Raw genomic sequence first — 26198 nt, 5'->3', positions numbered from 1 at the left:
TGACATTCTCCATCCCTATACACGGGCAGCAGTGTGTTAGCTGCCTTTGAGATTCGTGCGTCGGGGACTCTGTCAGGCATGCCTGCGCTTATCCAGCCCTGGCTGGACCCGATCTGGGACAGAAGCAAGACATGCACGTTCTGTCTGCCCATTAATGCAGCAGTTACCATGGCAACCTGCGGCCTCTCAGAGGGATCTGAAGGCTGAAGCAAGTCCAGAGGGATGCAGTGGAGGAAGGGCACCAGGAAGGCCAGCTTCTGGTGGGGGTCCCAGCTCAGAGAGAAGCTGAAATGGAGGGAGCAGGGGTTAGCGCCCAATTAATAGTGAGGGGGAGTTGAATGAGGAGCCAAATTTAAGGAGGTACCAAAACTCAGTGATCAAGATAACATTTAAGTCAACTTGAATGTAAAAATACTCTTGATAAGCAAAACATCGAAATTTTAAACAAAGACAGGTTCTGTGGGACTGGAATTAGAGTGAGGCAAGTGAGGCCAAATCTTGCAATCAAGGGTTGGATCCTCTATTAAAGTTTTGATTTTGTTCATTAGGGATGTTTTTGCATTGGTTTTGATTTTTAAAAAGGATTGCATTGAAGGGGTGCCTAGGTGGCTCTGTCGGTTAAGCGTCAGACTTTGGCTCAGGTCATGATCTCATGCTTCATGGGTTCAAGCCCCGCGTCGGGCTCCCTGCAGTCAGCACAGAGCCCGCTTCAGATTCTCTGCCCCCCTCTCTCTACACCTGCACTGCTCATGCACACACACACACTCTCTCTCTCTCTCTCTCTCAAAAATAAAGAAACATGTAAAAAAGTATTGCATTGAAATATTAGTTACATCGATTACTGAGCTTTTTGGTGGTTCCTTAAATTTCGTATCTGAGGTAAATGCCCCGATTGCCTCACCCTAGTCTCAGGCCTGAAGGGGAGGACAGATGGAACCGGGGGCAAGAGGGACCCTCATGCAGTTGAAAATACATCATATGACAAGGAGCCAGGACACATGAGTTCCTGTCTGCAAACTGCAGGGATTCCTCTCAGTTCTGACAGAACCAGATTCGGATTTCACAAGACTCTGCAACACAAAGATTGCTGTTGAGCAGCACAGATTCCCAGTGTGCACACGGGCCCCTACATATCGGGGTGATGGTGACTCAGAAGGTGGCTCCCATCTCCTGCCCTTCCTCAGTCTGGCTGCTTAGGAGAGAGGAGGGGAGAAGAAGAGAGGGGAAGAGGGAACAGAGGGGGCGGGCAGGGAAGAGGCTGGCAGTTCTGCACGGTGGGGAGCAGGAAAGGCAGATTAGCTGTAATTGCCTGAAGCTGAGAGAGGCTGTTGATAAATGTTACTAATAATCAACCTTCAGATCTGACACCCAGCTCAGGCTGGGATTACTGTTTTGAATGGAAATCGAACCCAAACCAGTAATTACCCCAGTGAACGATGCCAGTCTTACTGTGGAGCCTGTTCCAGGCAGGGAAATGGCACCTGCATGTCAGTGTCAGTCCATCAGGGAGAGGATTCTGCAAGGGGCCCCTTCCCAGGGTCACACCCAAGAGCACAGGCTGGCCTGGCCTCCACTGACTCAGTGGGACAGTTTCCACCCTTCTTCCTAGGAACTACAGTGGGTGAGGGACACTCAACAATCACCCATAGTCTCTAGGCAGAGTCCAGACCTCAGACCTCACTCACACTGTCCGTCTGTCCTTGGGCTGGGTGGAGGTCCCTTGCTGACATCATCCCTGGCTATCAGAAGCAGTTGCTCGGGGAGGGGCTGGCTCTCTTCCCCAAAACAGATGCAGCCCTCCAAACCTCCATCGGGACCCTAGGACGACCACACAGCTGCTCCCTGTTACATCAGGAGGCTCCTGAAGGGCATGAGCTGGGGCCAGGCGAGAGGGCAGGACCACCATAGGTTCTAGAGTCCTTCCCAGCCCCTGTCTCTGTTCTTGACGAGCGTGTGCCTGCTCCCAGTGCCAGACAAGGCCAGGTATGCCTGGACATTCTCCCCAGAAACAAGCAGCATCCTACAGCCCTAGCCTGTGTCCCTCGGCACCTCCTCCTCTCTAGAGGCCCCCTAGAATGCTGGCACCAGCAGAACCAGGCCAGAGGGGAAAGGCTACTCTTGTGTGTGAACCAGCTCCCCTCCCAGGGTCTACATGTGCCTGGGTACCTCCCCCCCACACACCCCCAGATTCCCAGCAGATAGGACAGCTGGATACTAAAAAAGCACTCACTAGATGAACTGCAGCAGGGAGCAGTGATGGCAACACTCTGTCCGGCTCACATCACTCACCACCAAACACCCTCTCTGCTGTGACAAAGAGAATAAGACAATCCCTGCCTCCAGGGAGCCCTGTGGGGGAGGAGGATAAGTAGGCAGATAATGACAGATCATTAGGACTGCAGGTTATCCCTAATGATCCCTTCTGACTCTTAGGTAAAAATGACCCGAAGTACAGAGTCTGGAGGTATCGATGAGCTGCCTCAGTGGACAGACAGAGCTGGTCAGGCCTGGTGCGATTCAGAATGTGGAGGACCACAGCCTTTCAGGCTGTAATTAGACTGGCAAGTGTCAGAACACTCAGCCCTCCCCAGCTGGAGCTGGTACCTCGAGGGTGCCACCTAGTGATGGCGCAGCAGAAATGCAGCTGTCTTCAGGCCCTGGGGTTTGTTTCCCTCTGCTCCTCTCCTTCCCCTCAACTCAGCTGTGCAGGAACTCAGGAAAAGGACTCAGTTTTGTTCACAAAGGCTTGAGGCTTGGCTTAAAGAGGGCACAATGGGTCCCAGGGTCTGGAAGCTACAGGACAGCAGGCAGGGGAGGGGCCCTGCATCCGGAGCTCCCTGGCTCCCTCCAGAGCATTCTGGTGCCCTATAATTATCTGTTCACACAGCACTGTCTCCCCACCGTTCCACTGGGACCTCAGCTGTCACCTGCTCCTGGCCCACAGGGAGAGGTGACAGGAAGCCCCTACCAAGAACTGGTCTGCTCAGCCTCTCAGGTGCCAGACTTAGTGGTCCCAGGAAAACTGTGCTCACCATCAGCTAACCCACCTTGCTCCTATGACCTAGGAAGGGGCTCACTTTCAGTCTGGGGTCAGGCAAGGATGCCGCAGGGTCTCCACCCTCAGCTCTCAGATATCCTATTGGATTTGGGAACACCTGCTACCCCCAGTTATTTTCCTTTCTTGCCAGAGAAAGTGATAGTGACAAGATGTGAGGTAGCGGTCCCCAAAGTCCGTGTTCCCAGGTGTGGAGAGCACTCAGCCTGGGCCAGCCCTCGGTGTGGGGCATGCAGAGGGAGGCAGGCAGGAACCAGCTCAGGGAGAGGGTGAAAAGAAGCAAGGACTGGAGAATATCTGGGGGGGGGGGGGGGGCAAACATTTTCTTAAAGGGCCAGACGGTATATATTCTAGGCTTGCAAACTGAGCTGTACTCCACTCTGAGTTGTAGTGCGAAAACAGCCAAAGACAGTATGTAAACAAATAGGCAGGCCTGTGTTCTGTTAAACTATGTACAGAAACAGGCTGCTAATCTAATTCAACCTCACCGCCCACCAGAATGGCTGCCCAGGCCCAACCACCCAAGGCCACAGCCCAGTGACTGCCCACTTGTGCCAGATGCTCAAGGACCACCAGCCCACTTGACCACCGCTGCCTCGCAGGGCCAGGCTGGGTGTGGTGTCACAAGGGGTAAGGTGTGGGGGCTGGAGTAGAAGAGGTCAAGGTGGTGAGAAGCATGGCCAGCTGGGACCCCCAGACCTCAGTCCTGCCCTCTCCCTTTCCCAGCATGCACTCAGGGCTCCCAACACTCACCTGCAGCGGGAGGCTCTGCCCAGTCGCCGCTACTCCCCTTCCTTCCCCTAGGGGATCTCTGTCCGTCTAGCTGATGCCCCTCCAGCCCGTTCCTGAGCAGGAAACCCCCAAATCCGGGAGGGGGGATGGGACTGAACTGCCCCAAGGACAGGTCACTAGACAGATGACACCCTGGAGAGGGCGACGTGGCCCGAGGGGGGAGGAGGTGTAACCCGGCCCTGGGATCCAGGGGCCTAGGAGAGGCCAGGCTGGAACCGACGCCCCTGTCCGGAGAGGCCGGGCCAGCAGGCCCCAACCCCGTCCCGGGACAGTCTACCCCAGCTGGCGCCGGCCTCCCCACCCCAGCTGTAGTCCCCCCACAGGTGGCGCCGTCACGAGAAGATCGCCAGTCGCAGGCCGGGGCTGGTCCCTGGGCTCTCCAGTTACACTAAAAGTGAGACCGAGGAAGATGGTATCGAGGCCCTGCGAAGGCAGCGTGGGCTCATCCAACATTGATGCGGCCCCGGATTGCCTCAGGAGCCCCTCGTGGCAGAGGCGGGGATCCCGCTCCCAGCTCCTCTGGGGCGAGCCAGGAGGGTAGGGCAGGGTCTTCTGCCCACACAGCTCATCATGCAGGGTCACACAGACAGCTATCAGCTCCGAGATCTAACTGGCCCCTCCTACTCTCCAGAGGTACTTCTGCAGCCCTCCACCCCTGAAGAAACTGCCCAGGCAGGGTGGGGCAGGCTCATGACCCTGACCATGCCTATCTCGCACTGGGAGAAGGGCAGTGTACCTGTCCTCCCCCCACCCCCACTTCCAAGATGCAGGGGAAGAAGACAGAGAGAGCAAGCCAGTCTCTCCCTCCCGCCTCTCGCAGTCACTTCTCTCCAGTGCACCTGCTTTCATTCAAATACCTGCCACTCACACACATCCACATAGCCACTCTTGTTGGCACATGTGCGCCTCCCTGAAAGGTGCACAAGCTCAGTGGTGCATATACACCCCGGCACAACACGTTCATACCCCACATACACAATTACTGGTGCACACGCTCAGCTGCATGAAAAACACACTCGCAGAAGCCCTCTCCCAGAGGAGCCCAAACCGTCACTGCATCTGCTCTCTGACATTTGGTGATGGGGAGAAGGGAATGCCACCCAGACTCTCCCACCCAGGGCAAATCAGACTGTGGAGGGAGGGGCAGGTGCAAGGACAGTGCCCTCCTGGTGCACTGTGGAATTCCTGGCCCGATTAGCTGTTCTGCAGTGCTGGAGAGGGCACAGAGGCAAAGCCAGGTTGGGATTAAATCTTTGCTGAGGAATGTGACCTTGTAAGAAGATAATACTGGGTCCCTCTTACCCTGATGCAGGCCCTGCCTGATTCCAAAGGTTCTTAGATGCTAGGCCCTCATCTGCCTGGCCTGAACTCTGGGCCCTTCATTCTGATGCTAGGTTCCAATCAGCCGGCACAGCTCTCTAGCGTTGTTCACGTGCAGAAATCTGCCTCCTTTGGCAACAGCACAGGCAAGCTATTCCCTAACGCCTGCTAACTTCCCCACAGCCTGGCCTGGCACTCATCAACAGACCCTCCCCACCCACACACTTACACACAACCCTAGGATTTGCTCTGTCAATCTTCAGATTAGAGGAGACCAAAACATATGCCCAAAATATCAGAGTGAGGCTGATTGGGAACACACACCTGAGCTAGGAGATCTAACTTCTCCAACTGCAGCACAGCCCACACTGCTCGGGATGGAGAAAAAAGGTGTGCGTCTCTCCCAAGCACATGCTGGGTAAGAATGCCCCAGATGAGAGCCAGGCTCGGCATTTATCTATCATCAGGGCTCAGGATTTTTCAGAACGAAGGAGTCAGATATCAGTGGGTTCCTGTGAGCCCCTGCTTAGCAACTGTCCTCCACACTGTGCCCCTCTCTCCACCTTTGGTCACAGAAATGATGTCGCTGCTCCAGGGTCTTTCTACCTTTGTTTAAAAGCATCCTGTCATCCTACCTGGGAAGCCACACTGCCTGATGACTTCAAACCTCAGTGTGGACAAGTCCCAAAAGACTTGAGAAATCTTTGTCTCACCTCCATGACTTGCTCTTCTCTCTAATCTTTATCACCCTGAGCCCCAACCACGCCGACTGCATGGGAGACAGACCACCCCCCACATTCCACCCTCCCCCAGAACTATTGCTTCACTGACCCTAGACCACCACTCTCATTTGCCCTACCCAGCACAGTCATTTTGGTCCTACGCTGCTATTAAATCTGCCAAAAGGATAGTTATATTCCAAAAGTTCTGGAACAAAGCAGGACCTCCAACCACCTGGCTTTGGTGTCCACCCCAGCCCCCGCCCCCCCGCACCCTGGAAGCTGGCACTGCCTTGGCCAGGACCTCCAATCCCAGCCTGCCCTATTCGCATCCCTGCACCTTGGCCTTTCCAATCACAGAACACATAGAAGGCCCTGGGTCACGCACTCACAGAATACCAGAACTATAAGAGTGCTCAGTCAACCAGTCCAGCCTCTTCAACTTCAGAGGAAACAGGCCCAGAGAGGCAATTGACTTGCCCAGAGCCAGAATGGAAATTAATGGAGTAGCCAGAATGAGATCCTCGATTCCTAACTCCCTGCATAGTGCTTTTCCCAACATCTTTCCCTGCTTCATAAAACTCAGTGTACAGACAGTAAAAGCATCACCGCTTTGTCTCAGAAGAAGCTGCTTGTGAACTTACATGCCACAGTGGTCAGTCTGGCTGTGCCCAAGCCTGATCTTCCCTGCTACTGCCCTGTCTCTCCCAGCCTCTCTGGTGGTTCTACCCACCAGCAGTAGGGACTGGAGTTAGTTGGCTCATCCCTATGGTTCCCTCCGTGTAGTCTCTCAACAGCTGTGGCCTGAGTCCAAGTGCTAAGGGAAGGGGCTGTTTCAGTGTCCTGATCTGCTTGTGAATTCTCCACTGGGGCTAAATGCTTGGCCCCCTTGAGGAAGCTAGACCTTGTCACCCACACTTCAGGCACTGGCTAAGGTCCCCACCCCCGGAGTTCTCATCTGACTTCGCTTTTCATCCCTAGCCCGGGGGTCCTGCAACTATGCCCCTCTCACCCAGCTGGTCCCAACTGGTCTTCATCAGCCATGCCTCTTCAGTCCCTGGACCGCTTCCCTAGGTACCTCGGCCTCCTTCCCTTACCTGCCCTTACACTCTCCTCACACAGCTCCACCTTGGGGCAGAGCCTGCCTGGGCCATGGCACCTATCCCTGTATCTAGGAATGGCCTAACTTTCAGATTCAACTGGACAGGAAAATGTCGATATTAGTAGAGGAATCTCGTTCTGTGCTGGCTCGTAATAACAGCAGCCAGCACAGAAATAGCACTCACCATGTGGCAGGCACTGTCCCGGGCACTCTACATTTATCAAGCCTTACAAACATCAAGTCATTTACTCCCTACAACGGTAGGTACTATTTCCTCTAATACTATTACTTCCATTTTAGTGATGAGGAAATGGAGGCTCATGGCAGTTAAGTAGCTTTCCCAAGGTCACACATACACTGCGCAAGTGATTTGAATACTGTGAAGGAACAACTTTCTGGAACGTTAAGGGGACAGAAGCCAGAGCCATTGTTCGGGAACGTCCAGACACTGACTCGCTTCCCCTTCCGCCTCAGCCTCGCCCTGGCCAAAAGTAGGTGGCTCTGCTGACACCAAGCTGCTGGCTCTAAAGAACCAGGAGAGCCTCGACATTTTTTTCTCGTGGCAAGAGAGTCTACCTTTTGAAAACAGAATATATTTTGTTAGGGTCAAGTACTCTCAGAATGATGAAGTAAGTCTTAAGTACAAAGGGCTACTTTTACAATAAGGATTTGGGTACTCTCTCAACTTGGCAGAAACCTGCCTGTGCACAGAATGTCGGCCAGCACTGCGCGCCCTGGGTAGGAACCAAGGGGCCAAAAGAAAATCGCAGCAAGATGTGCTGTGGAGACTCCTGGCCGGTATGGTCCCTGGTCACCAATAAGCTCTGGGCCAGTTAAATTAGGAACTTCATTTTACCTAATCCTATAGTGGGTATGTGTGTGGTCTGTTTCTAATCCACAGCCTACCTGAAAGGGTATACAAACATCATCTCATTCAAGTCTCACCATGACCCTTCGCTAGAAGAAAATCATCACCCCCATTTTACAGACAGGGAAATTGAGACTAAAGGACATTAAGTAACTTGCTACTTGACACACTTCTAAACTGTTTAGACTTTGCTTCTTTTATGTCTACAAGTGGCACATAGGATTTTTATAATCAACCAAAACAATAAAGATTTCCCATACTGTGCTACATGTACACAGCTAATAAGAGGTGGGGCTGGGATTTGAACCAGGTCTGACTAATAACAAAGCCTGAGCTCTTTCTACTGCCCCCTCTGTGCCATCTTGGCGACCTAGTCTCTTGGGAGTCACAGCCCTCCCTAGACATGTTTAATACAGGTCATGTCTTGCTTCCTTGCCTGTCTCTCCTATTCAAAACTTATTCCAAAGCTGCAATTAATCAAACAGTGAGGTGCTGGTATAAGGACAGATGCACAGACCAATAGAGTAGAATTGCAAGTCCAGAAATAAATCCATACATCTATGGACAATTGAATCTTGACAAGAGTGTTAAGTCCATCCAATAGTCTCTTCAACAAATGGCAATGAGACAGCTGGATACTGGATTTCTACATGCCAAGGAATAGAGTTGGACCCACATCTCACACAAAAATGAATTTAAAATGGATCAAAGACCTAAATATATACCTTAAAATCACTTAGGAGAAAACAGTGGTAAATCGTTGGATTTGGCAATGAATGTGTAAATACTACATCAAAAGTATAAACAAAAGAAAAAATAGAGGGGAATCTGGTGGCTCAGTCGGTTAAGTGTCTGACTCCTGATTTCAGCTCAGGTCGTGATCTCAAGGTTTGTGAGTTCAAGCCTTGCATCTGTCAGGCTCTGCGCTAATGGCATGGAGCCTGCCTGAGATTCTCTGTCTCCCTCTCTTTCTGCCCCTCCCCTGCTCTCTCTCTCAAAAATAAATAAATAAACATTTAAAAAAAAGAAAGAAAAAAATAGATAAATTGGACTTCCTCCAAATTAGAAACTTGTGCTTAAAGGGCATTACCAAGAAAGTGAACCTTTGTTCACTGTTGGTGGGACTGTAAATTGGTACGACAACTATGGAAAATGGTATAGGTTTCTTAAAAAGTAAAAACAGAACTACCATATGATCTAGCAATCTCACTTCAGGGCATACTTCCAAAGCAAATGAAATCTGGACCTCAAAGGGATATTTCCATGTTCACTGCAGCATTATTCACACCAAGATATAGAAACAACTTAAATGTCCATCAACAGAGGAATGGATAAAGAAAATGTAATATATATATATATATATATATATATATATATATATATATGGCTGAAATATTATTCAGCCTTAAGAAATAAGGAAATTGCTATGTAGGACAACATGGATGAACCTGGAGGACACTGTGCTAAGTGAAATATGCCAGACACAGAAAGACAAATACTGCGTGATATCACTTTATGTGGAATCTTAAACTAGTCAAAGTCATAGGAGTGAAGAGTAGAATGGTGGTTTCCAGGGGCTGGGCAGATGGAGAAAATGGGAAGATGTTGGTCGGAGGGTACAAAGTTTTGGTTATCTTAGACGGATGAGTTCTGGAGATCAGAGGTACAGCATGGGGACTATAGTTAACAATACTATTTGTATCCTTGAAATTTGCTATGAGGATACATCTTAAGTTTTCTCATCACTCACACACACACACACACACACACACACACACGTGCATGCGCACACAAAGGAAAGAAAGAAAGAAAATTGTAACTGTGATGTGATAGGTATGCTCATGAACTTGATTGTGGCCATAATTTCACAATGTATATGTGTATCAAAACATCAAGTAGTACTCTTTAAATATATATATTTATAGAGTCTATATTTACATGTACATGTGTGTGTATATGCTTACATATATACAAAATTCCTATGTGTTAATTATACCTCAATGAAGCTGAAAAAAAAAAGCCACCAAGAAATACCAACCAAAAGAAAGACATGCATTCAAATGTCCAGTGTTAATAATAACCAAAACTGGGAAACATCTCAAGCGTGCATCGTAGCGGAACGGGTGAATTGTGGTAAATCCATACAAACTCAACATAGCAGTGAGAATGAACTAACTGCAACTTGATGCAGAAACACAGATGACTCCACTGTTAAACTCAAGAAGGAAGACACAGGGGCACCTGGGTGGCTCAGTCAGTTTAGTGTCCGACTTTGACTCAGGTCAGGATGTCACAGTCATGGGTTTGAGCCTTGCGTCAGGCTCTGTGCTGACAGCTTGGAGCCTGGATCCTGCTTCAGATTCTGTGTCTGCCTCCCTCTCTGCCCCTCCCCGACTGACTGACTGACTCACTCTCTCTCTCTCTCTCTCTCTCTCACCCTCTCTCTCAAAAATAAATAAACATTAAAAACAATTTTTTTAAAAAAAGGAAGACACAAAAGAATACACCTGGTACTCTTAAATTAAGTTAAAAATCAGCAAAACTAACCTCTCCAATTTGAAGTCAGCCTAACGGAAGTCAGGATGATGGTAACCCTCGAGTTAGAGGGCAGAGATAGGACGGTTTCTGATTATAAGAGTGTATTCACTTTGTGAAAATTCACCAAATTCTTCACTTATGACTTGTGTGCTTTTTCATATGAGGTCATACACTTCAATAAAGAGTTTATTTAAAAACAAACAAAAAAATGGGGGCAAAGGACTTGAACAGACATTTATCCAAAGAAGATATACAAATGGCCAATAAGCACATGAATAGTCATTAGGGAAATATGAATCAAAACCACAGTAAGAAACCATTTCACACATCCTAGGATGGTTTAAAACCAGAAAATAACAGGTGTTGGCGAGGATGTGGAGAAATGGGAAACTCATGTGTTGCTGCTGGGAATATAAAATGGTGCAGTTGCTGTGAAAAACAGTTGGGAGGTTCCTCAAAAAACTAAACGTGGACTTAGTATCTGATCCAGCCATCTCACTCCTATGATCCACGTAAAAGAATTGAAAACAGGGACTGGAACAGATGCTTGTATGCCAGTGTTCACTGTAGCACTTTCACTATGGCCAAAAGGTGAAAACAACCCAAGTGTCCATCAACAGAGTAATGGAGAAACAAAATGCGGTATATGCATGTAATATATTATTCAGTCCAAAAAGGAATGACGTACTCATACATGCTACAACATGGATAGACCTTGAAAACATCACGGGAAGTGAAATAGCTAGACACAAAAGGCAAAATATTGTATGATATTAGGCATACGATAGGCATATAGGCATATATGCCTATATAGGCATATATCTAGAATAGGCAACTTCATAAAGATGGAAAGGAAATTATAGGTTACCAGGGGCTGGGGAGAGGGGTCAATGAAGAGTTATTTCTTGATAAGTACGAAGTTTTTGTTTGGAGTGATGAAAAAGTTTTGGAAATAGTGGTGATGGTTACACAACATTCTGAATGTACACTTAGCAATTAGTAACATGGCCAATTTTATGTTATATATATTACTACAATGATACAAACTGTATTGCTATACATTGACAATTAATTACTGGAAACTGAACTTAAAGATATACCATTTACAATATCATTGAAAAGTATGCAATACTCTAGGATAGATCTTATGAAAGAGGTGAAAGACTTATACTCAGAAAACTACAAAATATGCTTGAGAGAAATGAAAGATGATCTAAATAAACACAAAGATACATTATGTTTATAGGTTGGAAAGCCCACCATTACCAAGAGTCAACTTTCCCCAGATTGATCTATAGATTCAACACAATCCCAGTCAAAATCCCAGCAGACTTTTGTCTTTTTTGGTTTTTGCAGAACTTGGAAATCTCATTATAAAAGGAATGTGAAATTAACAAGGACCCAGAAGAGACAAACAGCTTTGAAGAAGACCATCCTGGTTTCTCCAGTGCTTGGATGAAACAGCCTCTCCCAGGCATTTCTTTTGTCTTGTTTTGGCTCCACACTCACCCAGAAACCTTTGGATTTTACTTGCCAAGTAGCTTGATTCTGGCTTGGGGATGGGCCCTGTGCAGGGCCACCAACATTGCAATAACTACAAAGAGATCTTCACAATTCTAGGTTAATAAGTGGGTCTCTGGATTTGAAAAGAAGAAGGAGGAGGAGGAGGAGGAGAACAGCAACAACATCAAAGTTGAGGATCCTAAGCTACCTGATTTCAAGACTCTTTGCAAAGCTATAGTCACCCAGATAGTGTGGTGTTGGCATTGAGAAAGGCAAATAGATCAGTGAAGCAGAATAGAGAGTATAGAAATAAATACAACGACAATTCAGTTTTGATAAAGGTGCAAAAAAAGCAAAGTCCTTTCAACAAACGGTGCTGGAACAATTAGATAACTTTTTTTTTTTTAAGTGAACCTCATTCTACATACAAAAGTTAATTCAACTGAAGCACAGACCTAAAATATTAAGCCTAAATTAGAAAATCCCTAGGAGGAAACCTTTTTCACCTGGAGTTAGGCCATGATTTCTTAGATGAGACACTAGAAGCACAATCCATAAAAGAACAAACTGTTAAATTAGACTGCACCAAATGTAAAATTCTGCTCTTCAAAATACATGAGACTGAAAAGAAAGCCACAGACTTGTAGAAAATATTTGCAGGTCACATATCCGATAAAGGACATGGATCCAGAATAAGCAAAGAATTCTCAAAACTCAATAATAAGGATGCATATAACCCAGTAACAATTGGGGAAAAGACTTTAACAGGTACTTCCCCCCCAAAAGATACATAGATGGCAAATAAGCACATGAAATGATGCTCAATATCATTAATCATTGAGGACATGCAAATAGACTCACAATGACACATGATTACATACCTATTAGAATGGCCAAAATTTAAAAGACAGAACATACCAAGTTGTCCCACAGATGTGGAGGGATTGGAACTCTCATACACTGCTCATGGGAATGTAAAGCGGTACAACCACTTTGGAAAAGTGGCAGTTTTTTTAAAAAGTTAAATGTATACTTATCAAGAAAACACATGTGCCTACCATGTGATCCAGCCATCCCACTCATAGATATTTACCCAAAAGAAATAAAAACATATGCCCATACAAAGACTTGTACATAAACAATCACAAAAGTTATATTTGTAATAGCCAAAAACTGGAAACCACCCAAGTGTCTACCAACAGAGGAATGGCTAAACAAACTGTGGTATCTCCATATAATGGAGTACTATCAGCAATAAAAAGAAATGAATGACTGAGTCATGCAACAACATGGAGAAATAGCAAAATAACTATGGATACATGAAAGAAGCCAGACCAAAAAAAAAAAAAAAAAACCCAAAAAACAAAAAAAGAATACACACTAAATGATTTCAATTATATAAAATTCTAGGATATGCAAACAAATCAGATCAGTGGTTCCCTGAGGATAGGAGGAGGGTAGGGTTTGGCGGAGGAGCAGGAAGGAAGTATTATAAAGGGAAACAAGGATACACTGGCCTCTTTGCTGTTCTGAAATACACTAGGCACACTTCTACCTTAGAACCTTTACACTTGCTGTTCCCTTCTATAGAACATTCTTTCCCATTCACTCCCTTGTTTTTTACCTGTCTTTGCTGAAATATCACCTTATCAGAAAGAGTTTCTCCAACCAGATAATACAGTACAACATATTCACCTCCACCCCAACCTCCATGTAGTGAGATTCTCTTCCTTTTGCTCAGCTCTATTTTTCTTCTTTGCACTTAGCATATTAGGTAAATCACTTAGCACTGACATATTATATACATGTTTTTGTCCGGGTCTATCTCCCCCCACTAGACAGTAAGAGTTGTGGGACTAGGGAATTTGTTTTGTTCACGGCTCTGTCTCCAACATCTATAATGTTGCCTGGCATTTAGGAGGTGCTCAGAAAATACATATTGAGTGAATGGACCATGTTCAAAGGCAGGTATCATTATTATCATCTTTCTGTATGCAGAAGTTAAGTTGCTTGTCTAAAGTCACACAACTTGGGGCGCCTGGGTGGCGCAGTCGGTTAAGCGTCCGACTTCAGCCAGGTCACGATCTCGCGGTCCGTGAGTTCGAGCCCCGCGTCAGGCTCTGGGCTGATGGCTCAGAGCCTGGAGCCTGTCTCCGATTCTGTGTCTCCCTCTCTCTCTGCCCCTCCCCCGTTCATGCTCTGTCTCTCTCTGTCCCAAAAATAAAAATAAAACGTTGAAAAAAAAAAATTTAAAAAAAAAAAAAATAAAGTCACACAACTAATTATTGAGGGAGCTGGGCTTCAAAGTCAGGTCACTGTGACTCCAAAATCCAAGTTCCAAGCAAGTTGTGTACACTGTCTCAGAGTCTGGGGGGCCAGATTCAAAACAAAGAGATCACCATGAAACAATGCAGTTAGAGCCTCTGAGCGTGAGAATACACATCAATCCACTCCTTCTAGAGGATAATCTGGCAACAGTCACCCAAATCTGAAACTAGCAATCCCTCTTCAAGTTCATTCTAATCAAATAACCAGATATGAGGAAAAAATGTTACGTATATAAGGTTGTCTACTGTGGAATTATTTATAACAAGAGATTTGGAGATGACAAAAAAGTCCCCCGAAGGGTGTGACTGAGGTGGCGTGGCAGTGATGTGGAATCAAGAAGTTACAGAAGATTGAGCCCCATGTGAACAGTTCTCAAAGGAGCAGGAGGCAATATCATTTGCTTAGGGCCTGGGGGTGTGGAGTAAGGGTCAAGTAAGAGGGGCCCTGAGTGTGATGCAGAAGAACTGCTGTGGGGGATGGGAGTGATGCTAAGCCAGAGAAGGGAAAGACTGTTGATGGCACAGCTCAAGATGAAGCCCCAGAAAATGGCGACGATCATCACGGTCCTGCAGTTTTTGTGGCAGTGCTCTGATGCCCCGGATAAGAGAGGGGGTGGGGATCCTAACGCTGGCCCACACGGGGCTGGAGTTGTGGCAAGCATATGCAAGGAAACAGAAAGCGATGGTAGTGAGTGGTTCAGATAATCTGCCAGGTGGTCCATGATAGGAAAGGAAGAAGAGAGGCCAGGAAAAGGCTGGCAGGAGAAAAAGCAGACATGAAAGCGCTAGATAACTCGATAATGTGGTGGGAAGAATATATGAGAGAGACGCATGAGGCCAGAGATTGGGATAGTAGTGTGTATGATATCAGGGGTGAGGTGATCCCAGGAGCCAACATGTAGGAATGTATTCTGTGAATAGCTGAAGAGAAGTTTCTAGAATGGGAAGGTCCAGAAATTGTGAGTGAAGAGGGCTAGTTGGTAATTTACATAAACCCTGAAATCTTTGGGATAATGACTAGAGCTTGAATGGAGGCAAGATCGTTAACCAAGTGCCAAGCTCTTGAGAACACAGGGACTTGATGAGATGTACTCCAGGCCACTCATCTTTCATAGTCAGTTCATTTTATCTTCATAACAATAGTGATATACATAAGAATAGACAGAATGGTTACCCTTGGAGAGTTCAAAATCACTGTCAGAGTTTTGAGGAGTTCATTGGCTAGAGGGATGCTGGATAGAGAATACAGAGTTACCAGTGAAGGATCTGGCTTTGAACCCATTGAGTTAGGGGTGTTGGTGGAATATCTACAGAATACCCACATGGAGATGTTTACAAGCATTTACAGAGTCATGGTTAGGGCTCGACAAAAAGAGTGGAGTTGAAGATATTGATTTCTGTGTTAAAAGCACTGAGGTGATAACTGGGACCAGGGTGTAGCCTGAGAATAGAATGGAACACAGCAGAAGGGAAGAGAGGGGAGCTTTGGCATGTGCTCACGTTGGGACAGTGGGGACCAAGAGGAGTGAGCAATTAAAGAAATGCAGGCCTCATATTGTGGTAGATTGCAAAAATGGCCATGAATTCTTTGCAGCTCCTCCCTTCAAGAGGTGAAGCTTATTCCTCTATCCTGAATGTGCGCTGACATTTTGACTCACTTTGACCAATACAGTGCGACAGGGTGATGTGTACGTCCTAAACCTAGGCCTCAAGAGACCTCGTACCTTCTGCTTTCTCACTGGGAAACTTCTACCAGCATGTGAACAAACCTGAGCGAGCCTGCTGGAAGACGAGAAAGGATTTTTCTCTTTTTGGGGAGAGAAGCTTCAGATGTGTTAGCTTTCACAGCTGAGGCACCACACACGTGAGTAAGCACAGCCAAGAGAAGCCAAGCCCAGGCCAGACCACAAACACTGCCCAACCGAGCCCAGCCCAGATTGCTGACGCACAGAATCTCGAGTTAACTAGAACAATTATTATTTTAGGCCATTAAACTTAAGAGTAATTTGTTACACAGCAATAGATGACTGATACATACATGACCTGAAAAGCAAAGAGGGGAACAGATTAAAAAGAACACGCTATATAATGCAGAGAGGCCAACTTCTAGGGGGGTGTGAAGGAGAGTTCAAATGTTCAGAGATATGGTGGGGGCAGAAGTCAAAGAACAGAGTCAGAAAGTGTGAACTGTTAACAGTGGTTTGCTTCTAGGGGTTAGGGGTGGGGACGGGGACAGCATAATCACAGAATTTCACTTTTAATATGGGGACTACATATATGTGTAGCTTATGTAGTGTTTTTAAAAGTTTACTGAGGACTGTGCAATTTTAAAATAATTCAGTCCTTATGTTTTAAAGACTAAGCACTAACTGGAAAATGGAGGTGAGTGATATAGACCAATGGTTCCAGAGTAAAAGCCAAACCAGCTGTATCCGAATCACTGACTCTTGAGTTCCACATCTGGAGATTCTGATTCAGTTAGTTTGGATACGGACCAGGGAAGCTATTTTCTTCCCATGGCTCCCCAGGTGTTGAGATGGTGTGGGTGAGAAGAAAAAGGTTCTGAGGGTAGAACCCCAGGAAAGGTCTTTATTTAGGGGTCTAAAAAGGAGAACACTGCTTTTCAAACTAAGCATCTATGGAAGACAGGGTTCTCAGAGACATTTACAATATTTATTAATACAACAGTGATAGATACCACTTATTACTATGTTCCCATCTAACTCTTATATTACTTCCCATTTCACAGAAGAAAAAACTGAAGCCTAGAAAGGGAAAGTGACTTGCTGCAAGTGAGCTAGGTGGAGTCTGGATTTGAACCCAGGGTGTCTGATTCCAGTGTCTTGCTGTTGTTTGTTTTTACAGGAAAAAAGTCTAGTTACTATATAGAATTGTCTCAATTTAAAAATTCCCTCCTATACACGTATTAGGTCCTTGGCATATGTTGCCATTTCTTTCTACTAGGATCTAGACTGGGAGCTCCTCTGGGGGAAGGAATTATGTCTTGTTATCTCCTTATCTCCAGGGCCCCACACACAGTTTGCAGTCAATACATGTTTGCAGAATAAGCAAATGCATGTGTGGTTTGGGATCTGAAGGCAAGCTCCGAGGGTTTGTTATTTTAAGTTGAATACTCCAATCATTTTAGAGTTCCTCTCCATAGGAAACACTATTTTTAAAAAGGGCACGTTCGCTGCAGTTGTGAGCTGGACAGCGAGCAGACGGCTAGGACTGTGCAATGCAGGGTTGGTGAGGAAACAGAATTAACCAATTTAGACATGTTCTCCCAAAGAAGGCGATGAAAGCAGAGAGGTGGACCAGTTGCACCCCTCTTGAGGGAGGCGTCACAAACTTGAATAGGTTTACAGGTTTACCAGTTAAGAATGGAAAAAGATGGAATCAATTGGAGGGCGAGTTAAAGGGGTTCTAGGGGGACCCTGTTCTCTGAATCTCCGAAGGTAGGGGTGTCAAAGATGCAGGAAGGCTTTTAGCAGTGAAGGGAAGGAGAGCACAGGAAGCAGGACTTCAGGGAGAAGAGAGCAGCCCAGTTAATGAAGTTTCTCTTCCAGCCCTCCCCAGTTAGGACCATGGATCAGAAAATGTAACTCCAGAGATCCTCATGGGGTTGTGAACTTTAACAACAACAACAATCTACTATCTACTATCGTCATGGTTTCATTTTTAAAAGAGAGGGGACATTTAACACACCAAAAATAGGTAGAAAGGACAAAAATCTCAGAATGAGTCTCCGCTTGATGACCGACTCATTCTGTTGTCCTCATTTTTCTCATTTCACCTGGAAGGATGATTCCTCCCGGCAGGACGGGTGCGTGGGGAGCGCGACTCCCGGCCGCCCACGCCCGCAGCCTCTCCCGGTGCCCGCGGGGCGGGCGGGGCGCCTGGCAACACTGCGGGCGCCCCGACAGCCCGCCCCGGGCCGCCCTTCCGCTCCGCCCAGCCCGTGGCGACCCGCAGGTCCCCGGCAGCAAGCTGGGGCGCTCCGGCCGGCCGGCAGTCCTCACCCACCGCCCCGGGGCCCCTCCTCGCCCCACCGCGCGGCGCCGCCCGCCCCGGGGCCCCTCCACATTCCCTCGTGCGGTTACGGCGCGGGTGGACACCGCAGGGCAGCCGGGCTGGGATGGGGGCGGGGTGCGAGGTGGGGAGGCAGCTCGTCGGACCCGGTGCCCTCCTCCGCCGGCTCTGCCCCGCAGGTGTGAGGACACCCTCGCTCCGCTCCGGCTTCGCATATCCGCCGCTCCCGGCACCGACGAGCCGGACGCTCGAGGGTCCGGGTGCAGCCGGGGGTCTGAGCGCTGGCGGCCGCGCTCCCCGGGAACTCTGCTCCTCCCGCCGGGGTGGGCGCAGGGGAGGGCGCCCACGCAGGGCCACGCGGAGAGCCCGGCGAGCCCATCCTGCAGGCGGCCGCCCTACCTGTCGTAGCTCCAGCGGCTGTAGGACAGGGTCCGGTGGCTGCTGACTCCCTCCATCGCCACCTCCGGGCTCGGCTCCGGCTCCGCAGCGGCGGCAGCGGCTGCGTTGGGCTCGCCTTTCGCTCGCTGCGGGCCCGGCCGGGGCGCGGGCGGAGGACTGTACCATTCGCCCCCCCTCCGGGGGGGGGTGACCCCCCCCCCTCCGGCTCTGCCAATGGCTGGGACGCGCAGGCTGCGGGGACCCGGGCCCGCGGGGCCCCCTCCCCCGCGCTCCAGTCCCGCGGGGGCGCGGCTGCTGCAGCCCGCACGGCTTATTTATTTATTTCCGATGTGTGCTCCGTGTCGCCATGGCAACCGCTCCATCTTTTCCGGCGTCACTGGGGCACCGCTGCTTTCAAACCTTCCCGGGACTAGGATTGCTAAGAGGCTGTCTCCTCTCCTGCTCACCGTACTCAGGCCCCCTCTGCAGAGCCGCCCCCTCCTTCCTGGCGTGGAGTGTCATCCATTGACTCCTCTCAACCTTCCTCTTCGATTGACCCCCTTCTCAGGAATGGAAATCCCCATCCCCCGAATTTTGAGGACTCCCGCCATCTCCCAGCCCCTTTTCCCCTAGTAAGTCTTTTAATTACCGGAGTCCCCCTCGCCTAAAAGTGGTGAGACTCAGCCCCCTCCTTACCCGAAGGAAAACCCACTTCTTCCTCCCTCTTCCCCCACTGGATTCCCTTGGCCCCGCTATTCAACATACAGTGGCCCCCTTGGGTTCCGAAGACCGGGCTCTGTAAACACACCCATTTCTAGGCCATGTCTGTTTATTTTCCTTGTGCTTTCCCTTCATTACTACTAAAAATTCTTTGGAAAAAAATCCAGCCTTGTTGGTTCAACTAGCGGAGAGTGTCTTCTTCATCTACACCTGGCAGAAAAAGGCCCAGGGAGGGCTATGGGGAGAGGGGCGCAGACGTGGAGAGGGAAGACTGCCCCGTCCTTCTCTTCCCTTCCCCCACCCTGGCTGGCGGCTGCGGGGATTTACAGGTATAATCTTCTTGCAGAGGTCACGGAAGCCTAAGAAGGACCTTTCAGTGCAGCTGTTGTGACAGCAATAACACGCTGAGACCCGGGTCAGGGTGGAGGCGCCAGCGGTGGGGAGGAGGAGCGCAGGGCAGTAGCCTTTGAGCTACACTAATCCAAGGATCAGGGGCAGCTCTGTGAAACCAGACCTTCTGTGAACCCTGTGGGTTCCTGGCTTGCAAGGGACAGCACACCTGTTGCATCCAGCCCACAAATGTGGTTGTGTTTGTTTTCATTGACTAAGTTGACAACAATTAATGTAGAGATTTAATAGATTGAACCTTTTGTCCTCTCTTGAAAACTAAGAAAATCTGGCAAGCCTTGGGCCGGCCTTCTGAATGGCGGGCATACAGCCGAGAAGTGGCTGCTCTCCTTACAGGGAGCATGTGTTCTCCTATGGGCCTCAGGCCCCAGCCAGCGTTTCTTCCACTTACATAACTGGTCCCTGTAGCTTTGGAGTTTGCCACCCTGGGCAACAGTCCTCTCTGTAACCAATGGTTTCCCTGAAGCCCTCAGAGTTGTGCAAATGCATCATTAAGCAGTATTTACCAAGGATCAGCAAGATGCTGTAAATAGCAAGCAGACACTGTCACTCCCCTGTGGGGTTTATAGACTGACATGCATGGACTGACTCCCAAAGAGAACCACTGTTTCGGAACCACATCTTGATGGTGAGTCTCTTGGCCATGGGAGTGGTGGATTGGGACTCCAGAATCAACTCGTTACAAGTGCGGGAAGCCTTATTTCATTGTTTGGGTAAAGTTGAGGGGAGAACACTCCTATCTGGAGAATGTGTGGTGTTTGTGGGACCTCCCACAGACACTGCAGAACCAGAAGCCACAGCTCCTGCCCCATATGTTATCAGACAAGCATCCAAGGATGTTCTTTCCCCAAAACACTGATGGAAGAGCAGTAGAACCTAAGAAGGATATTCCCTCAACGAGAGGAGTCCTGCTCCAGCAGCATCACCCCACTCTAACACATGCTCACAGAGACCCACTGGGGCTGACGTTGGGCACTGGCTGCCAGGCCCTTCCTTGCAGCCTGCCTTGGAGGTCACTGGGGCCAGTGGTAATAAACACCTATTCTACATCACCAGGGAACCAAGTAGTTGGTGCAAGACAAGAGTTCTATAGCTGTAAGAGTCAGTAGCAGGTGTACTGGATTCCCAGACCCTCATCTCCAAATCCTGACACCCTTAGGTACAAATAAGAAGCCCAAAGTCAGGTTTCCTAGGCCTGGGCTGAGAGCTGTGGAGAAGCTGCATCCCAGACATGAGCCCTGAGCTAGGCAGATGGAAGAGCCTACCAAAGCCCCAGAGAATGGACCTTTGACCCTTATCAATTCCAGAAGTCATGTGTCAGCATTCTGTTGGGGGGAGATAGTGGCAGATTTAAAGTACAGTCGCCGGATCTTTGACATTCCTCCTATTGAGCGGGAAGGGTTATGTTACCTTACCATGAATCTCTATGCTATGTGATTTCTGAGGTTAAGTAATAGATGGCCTTTTAGTTTACCGGAAAGGCCACCACGTAAGAAGTCCCACGACCATGTAGCCACTATGCTGTGAGGAAGCCCAACCTATAAGGGAAGGTCATATGTAGATGCTTCAGTTGATAGTCCCAGCTGAGCCCAGTCTTCAGGTCACCCAAGCACCAGACATGTAAGCAAAAAAGCCTTCAGCAGATTATAGCCCCTAGTCCTTCGAGTCATTTCCAGCTACTTGAGTGTTCCCAGCTGAGGCCCCAAACATTATGGAGGAGAGATAAGTCACCCTTGAGTGCCCTGCCCTGACCCAGAAAATCGGTGGGGACATAGAAACGGTTGTTTTACACCAAAGATACCCAGACAGGCAGAATTCATCTCAGAGGAGCTGGTTCTTTTTCCTTGAAAACTCATGAATGGGGCCTTTTGGTTATGATAGGAAGGGTCCCAGTTAGTTTACACAGAAGAGTGGCAACAAAGAAACTCGATTGTTCTGCATAGTAAAGCACTAGGAAAGTGGGAGTTGTCCTCTGGTGGCTAAATGATGAGTGGAAAGAAGGAGGTGCCAGCTGCCTAACTCTTGAGTTCTATGACTTGACAGTCCATTAGTGCCAGAGGTCTCCGTTGGACAAGAACACTGTATGGGGTCTGTGGAAAGTTCCACTATGAGATCTTTCTGGCTTGAGAGCTAAGCCTTGCCTTCCACAGCACAGAATTACTCATATTTGAAAAAGCAGCTCATGGTTTGCTACAGGGCTCAAGCAGAGTCTGTGAATACCTGATAGCAGGGATATCAAGACACTATATGACTAGAAATGTCTGCTGTAATCTGGGCCACCAGTCATAGACTGGGTAATTTCTGTTGACTAGCTCACCAGTCATAAGTGGGCAGTTCATTGTATGATGGGAATAGTACATTTGGGATTGGATCCAGACAGAACAAGAAGTGAGCTGCATGGAAAGATGACTCTATGTGTACAGCCCTGTTGACCAACCTGCCTCCACAACTCACATTCATGCTTGTGGGGGCGTTCCTTACGACCACTGTTATAGGAGGAAAAAATGTGGAGCCTGGAGTCTGTTTGGGTTGACTTCATACAATGGTACAAAACAAAATGAATTGCAGCCGTACCACATACTCAGGACAAGTCCTAAAGGTGAGCGGTGAGGGAAATCCTTCTACTGAGCAGTATACTTGTCCATCAACTTCGCATGTAGGGAGGCATGGCCTGAGGCAAGAATGTACATGGACTTCTGGACAGCAGAGAATAACTCAATCACATGAAGCAAGATTGGAGTACTGGAGAAGGAAGCCTGGGGAAAAGGTGCATGGATGGACTCACAGGAGAGATGTCAGATTGTGCAGATCTTTACGTGTCATGCCAATGCTCTTCAGAAAGCTTCTGCTGCAGAGGAAGGATCAATAATCAGGTACACAGAATGACTGATCTGCTGGTTTCTGTTTCAACCAGCAAAGTGCACGGGCCCATGAATGGAGTGGGGGTGTGGCCGAGAGGGAGGCGCTGCAGAGTCTCACCACCAGCGGCTCCCTCTCACCAAGGCTGATTTATCTACTGCAGCCACTCAATGCTCAACCTGCAGTCTCAGTCTCAGGGGCTGGATCCTCATTATGGTGTCATTTCTTGAGTAGATTGCCCCAGCACTTGGTGGTAATTTGATTACATCAGACTCCTTCCACCCTGCAGAAGGCAATAATGTGTTCTTACTGGAACTGAAATCTTTTTGGAATATGGATTTATCTTCCGTGCCTGTCGTGCTTCTCTAGTGGATTATTGAACATCTAATTATCAATCTGGGATTCTGTATCGTGAAGTATCAGTTGAAGGGTACATTTTATGGTAAAGGACATGTGACAATGGTTTTGTAAAAGAAGGGGTCTTATCATACACTTCATTGCCTGGAAACGAATGGTAGAAAGTGGGGATGGCCTTGTATTATTATTTTTTTAATGTTTGTTTATTGAGAGATAAAGAGAGAGAACACACGCACAAGTTGGTGAGGGGCAGAGAAGGAGAATCCCAAACTGGCTCTGTGCTGTCAGCACAGAGCCCAACACAGGGCTCCATCTCACGAACCATGAGATCATGACCTGAGCCAAAATCAAGAGTCAGACGCTTAACCAACTGAACCACCCAGACACCTCAGGAATGGCCTTTTAAATTAAAGGCTTAGCTAAGAAGCCAGCTTTGGAGTGACATCCTGTGGAACAGCTGACATATAGTGCTATGTCCCCAGTAGTTAGAAGACACAGGGTCGGGCGCGCCTGGGTGGCTGAGTTGGTTGAGCGTCCGACTTCAGCTCAAGTCATGATCTCACATTCCGGGAGTTCGAGCCCTGTGTTAGGGTCTGTGCAGACAGCTCAGAGCCTGGAGCCTGCTTTGGATTGTGTGTCTCCCTCTCTCTCTCTCTCTGCCCCTCTCCCACTAGTGCTCTTTCAAAAATAAAATTAAAAAATTAAAAAAAAAAAAAAAGATGACACAGGGCCAAGTAACCAAGTGGTGAAAATAGGATTAGTCCCTTTCATCATCACTCTGGTGAGGTCCTTACAGAAACGTTTTCCCATTTCTGTGACTGGTTCTGTTGGATTTGAGATCCTGATTCTCAGGGAGACATTGTCAACTGGTTAACACAGGATTTTTCCACTTTGGGCCCCTCAAGGCAGTGGACCATCAAGTAAAAAGAGTTTTATTATACTGAAGGGAGCAATCATCCCTGACTGTCCAGAGGAGCTAAGGATGCTGCTGCATAGTGGGATCAGTGGAGAGTCATCTGGAACTGTGTGCTGGAGTGTCTCTTTGCGCTTTCAGCCCTGGGGATGATGCTAACTAGGCAATCACAGCCAACAAAGCCTGATAATGGCAAGGCAGACAAGGGCTCACCCCCTCAGGATGAGCCATCCAGACCAGCTTTGATGTTAGGGTTGTGGGGAAAGGAGATGATGAATATTAATTGTGGCTTAGGAGCAGCTGCAGGAGGGGAACTATAGTTTATTCCACTAACCCTCCTGTTGAAAGTTTTTTTTTTTTTTTTTTTTTTTTTTTTTTTTTTTTTTTTTTTTTTTTTTAAGGAGCTCGCAGCTGACCACTGCCTTAAAAGAGTCAATGACAGAGTGGACTTATGTGGGGCAGGAGCAGATCTTAGCAATGCAAGGGGTGTACCTCTGCAGAATCTTTTGGTGCCCTGTGTCATAGCACGTGGCCTCCTGTCTTCTGCCTGGTGGTAGTGGACAGTTTCATGCATATTACTCTTATCTCAAGTTCTCCTTATCGGCCAGGAAACGACACGTCGTCCACCTGTGGATGCAGTCTACAAGTAGGAGGAAGTTAACCTTCTAAGACATTCTTCAACCAGTGGAAGAACTGATTAAATGTCCCAGCTTTCAGAATTCTGAGGGGTATTTTACACAGTTCCTAGAGGGTTCTCAGTGGCACATAAATAACCAGTTTAATACCTTAGATTGTATTGATTTTCCTCCCTCGTCTTCATATTATGGGTTGACTGTCTCCCCCCAAAAGATATGCTGAAGTCCCAAACCCTGGTTCTTGTGAATATGGCCTTACATGGAAACAGGGTCTTTCCAGATGTAATCAAGTTGAGAACATTAGGGTGGGCCATATCCAATATGACTGGTGTCCTTATAAGAGGCAAATTTGGACACAGATGCACAAGGAGAGTGCCACATGGTGACAGGCAGAGACAAAGAACTGCAGCTGTAAGCCAAGGAACATCTGGGGCTACCAGCATTTAGGAAAGGCAAGGAAGGATCCTCTTCTAGAGGCTTCAGAGGGAGCATGGCCCCACGAACACCTCGATTTCAGACTTCTAGACTCCATAAATTGTAAGAGAATAAATTTCTATTGTTATATGTTTGTGGTATTTTTCTAATACAGATCACCTTCCACATAAACTACCTTCTTCTCCCAAGTCCCTGTCACATGCTCTGCTTTCAGGGGACCCAAATTAAGTATGTCCCCCCTCCAGCTGAGATTTTAGATCTGGATTTGGGGTTTCCACCCTCAGCTAACCCTTACCTCAATCCTTCTCTTGCTCTCTCAATCAGCTGAGTGGTCTTACCTGGGATGGTTTGGACAGGATACCGCCTTGCACCTTCTTCCAACCTTCAGAGTTGTCGAGGGTTCCTCATTCACCTGCCAAAAACTAGTACCATGCAGAAAGGCCATCTTATTTTGTAGGGGTCCCAGGGCTATACACTAGCTCTGGCACCATCCCTTCCCTGGATAGAAAGCCCCAGAAACCCCTTCTTGATCGTTAGGGCCTGGGCCAGGGTTTCTCCTGGGAAGTGGCAGCTCCAGGATTTTTGTATAGAAGGGCTTGTATATTATAATCTGATTAGAACGGGAGTGGTCCCTATGAGTTTCATTTAAAACTGTGTTTCTAAACCATGTTTTGAAAACTATTATGTGTTTATAGTGATTTTGTGGTGGGGCTACAGTAAGATAGTTTGGTGTCTTCCCTCTGTAACCACATCAAAGGTAACCAAAGGTGGTTCTGGAGGCGAAGCATATCTATGAGCTTTGGTCACTCATTTTGCACCAATCTAGTCTTTCCAAGGCAAGAAGTGCTTTTTCTGTACCAGGCCCTTAGAAAGCTGCCCGGGAACAAGGAGTGTGAGCTGGCAACCAAAGGCTGTTAAGTGGTGCAAGGGAGCCCTCTAGTGGCCTGACTCAGGCCTCAGGCATAGAGCTGGGCTCCATATGGGACTATTGGCCCATCCATTATAGACAGAAGGACCAACATGGTGGGAGAGACCATTATTAAACTGATAACCACCAACATGGGACAGAAACATAAGCATGGGGCTGGCATTCCCAATGAAGCAGAAGACAGACCTGGACAGATCAGGAAACAAGTAGCCCTAATTACAGCCTAGATCACCACCAAACAATTATCTTCCCATCTGGGAGACACACTGGTGTAGCCGGGGACAACTGGAATTTTGTTAGCCCTGTAAA

At 48.0% G+C, this 26198-nt stretch overlaps 1 protein-coding gene across 1 annotated transcript in view; it reads right to left on the bottom strand.

Moving 5' to 3' along the window:
- TUB (TUB bipartite transcription factor) overlaps positions 1-18785 on the bottom strand; it is an 86864-nt gene extending 68079 nt beyond the window's left edge. The window contains exon 1 of the mRNA XM_030332792.1: positions 18656-18785. Within this exon, the coding sequence (XP_030188652.1) occupies positions 18656-18711 (56 nt within the window). The 5' untranslated portion in view covers positions 18712-18785. The remainder of the gene's footprint in view (positions 1-18655) is intronic.
- Positions 18786-26198: the final 7413 nt, after the last annotated feature.

The sequence above is a fragment of the Lynx canadensis genome, chromosome D1 (genome assembly GCF_007474595.2).
Source record: "Lynx canadensis isolate LIC74 chromosome D1, mLynCan4.pri.v2, whole genome shotgun sequence".
Lineage (NCBI taxonomy): Eukaryota > Metazoa > Chordata > Mammalia > Carnivora > Felidae > Lynx > Lynx canadensis.
This window is presented reverse-complemented; position numbering and strand designations above follow the sequence as displayed.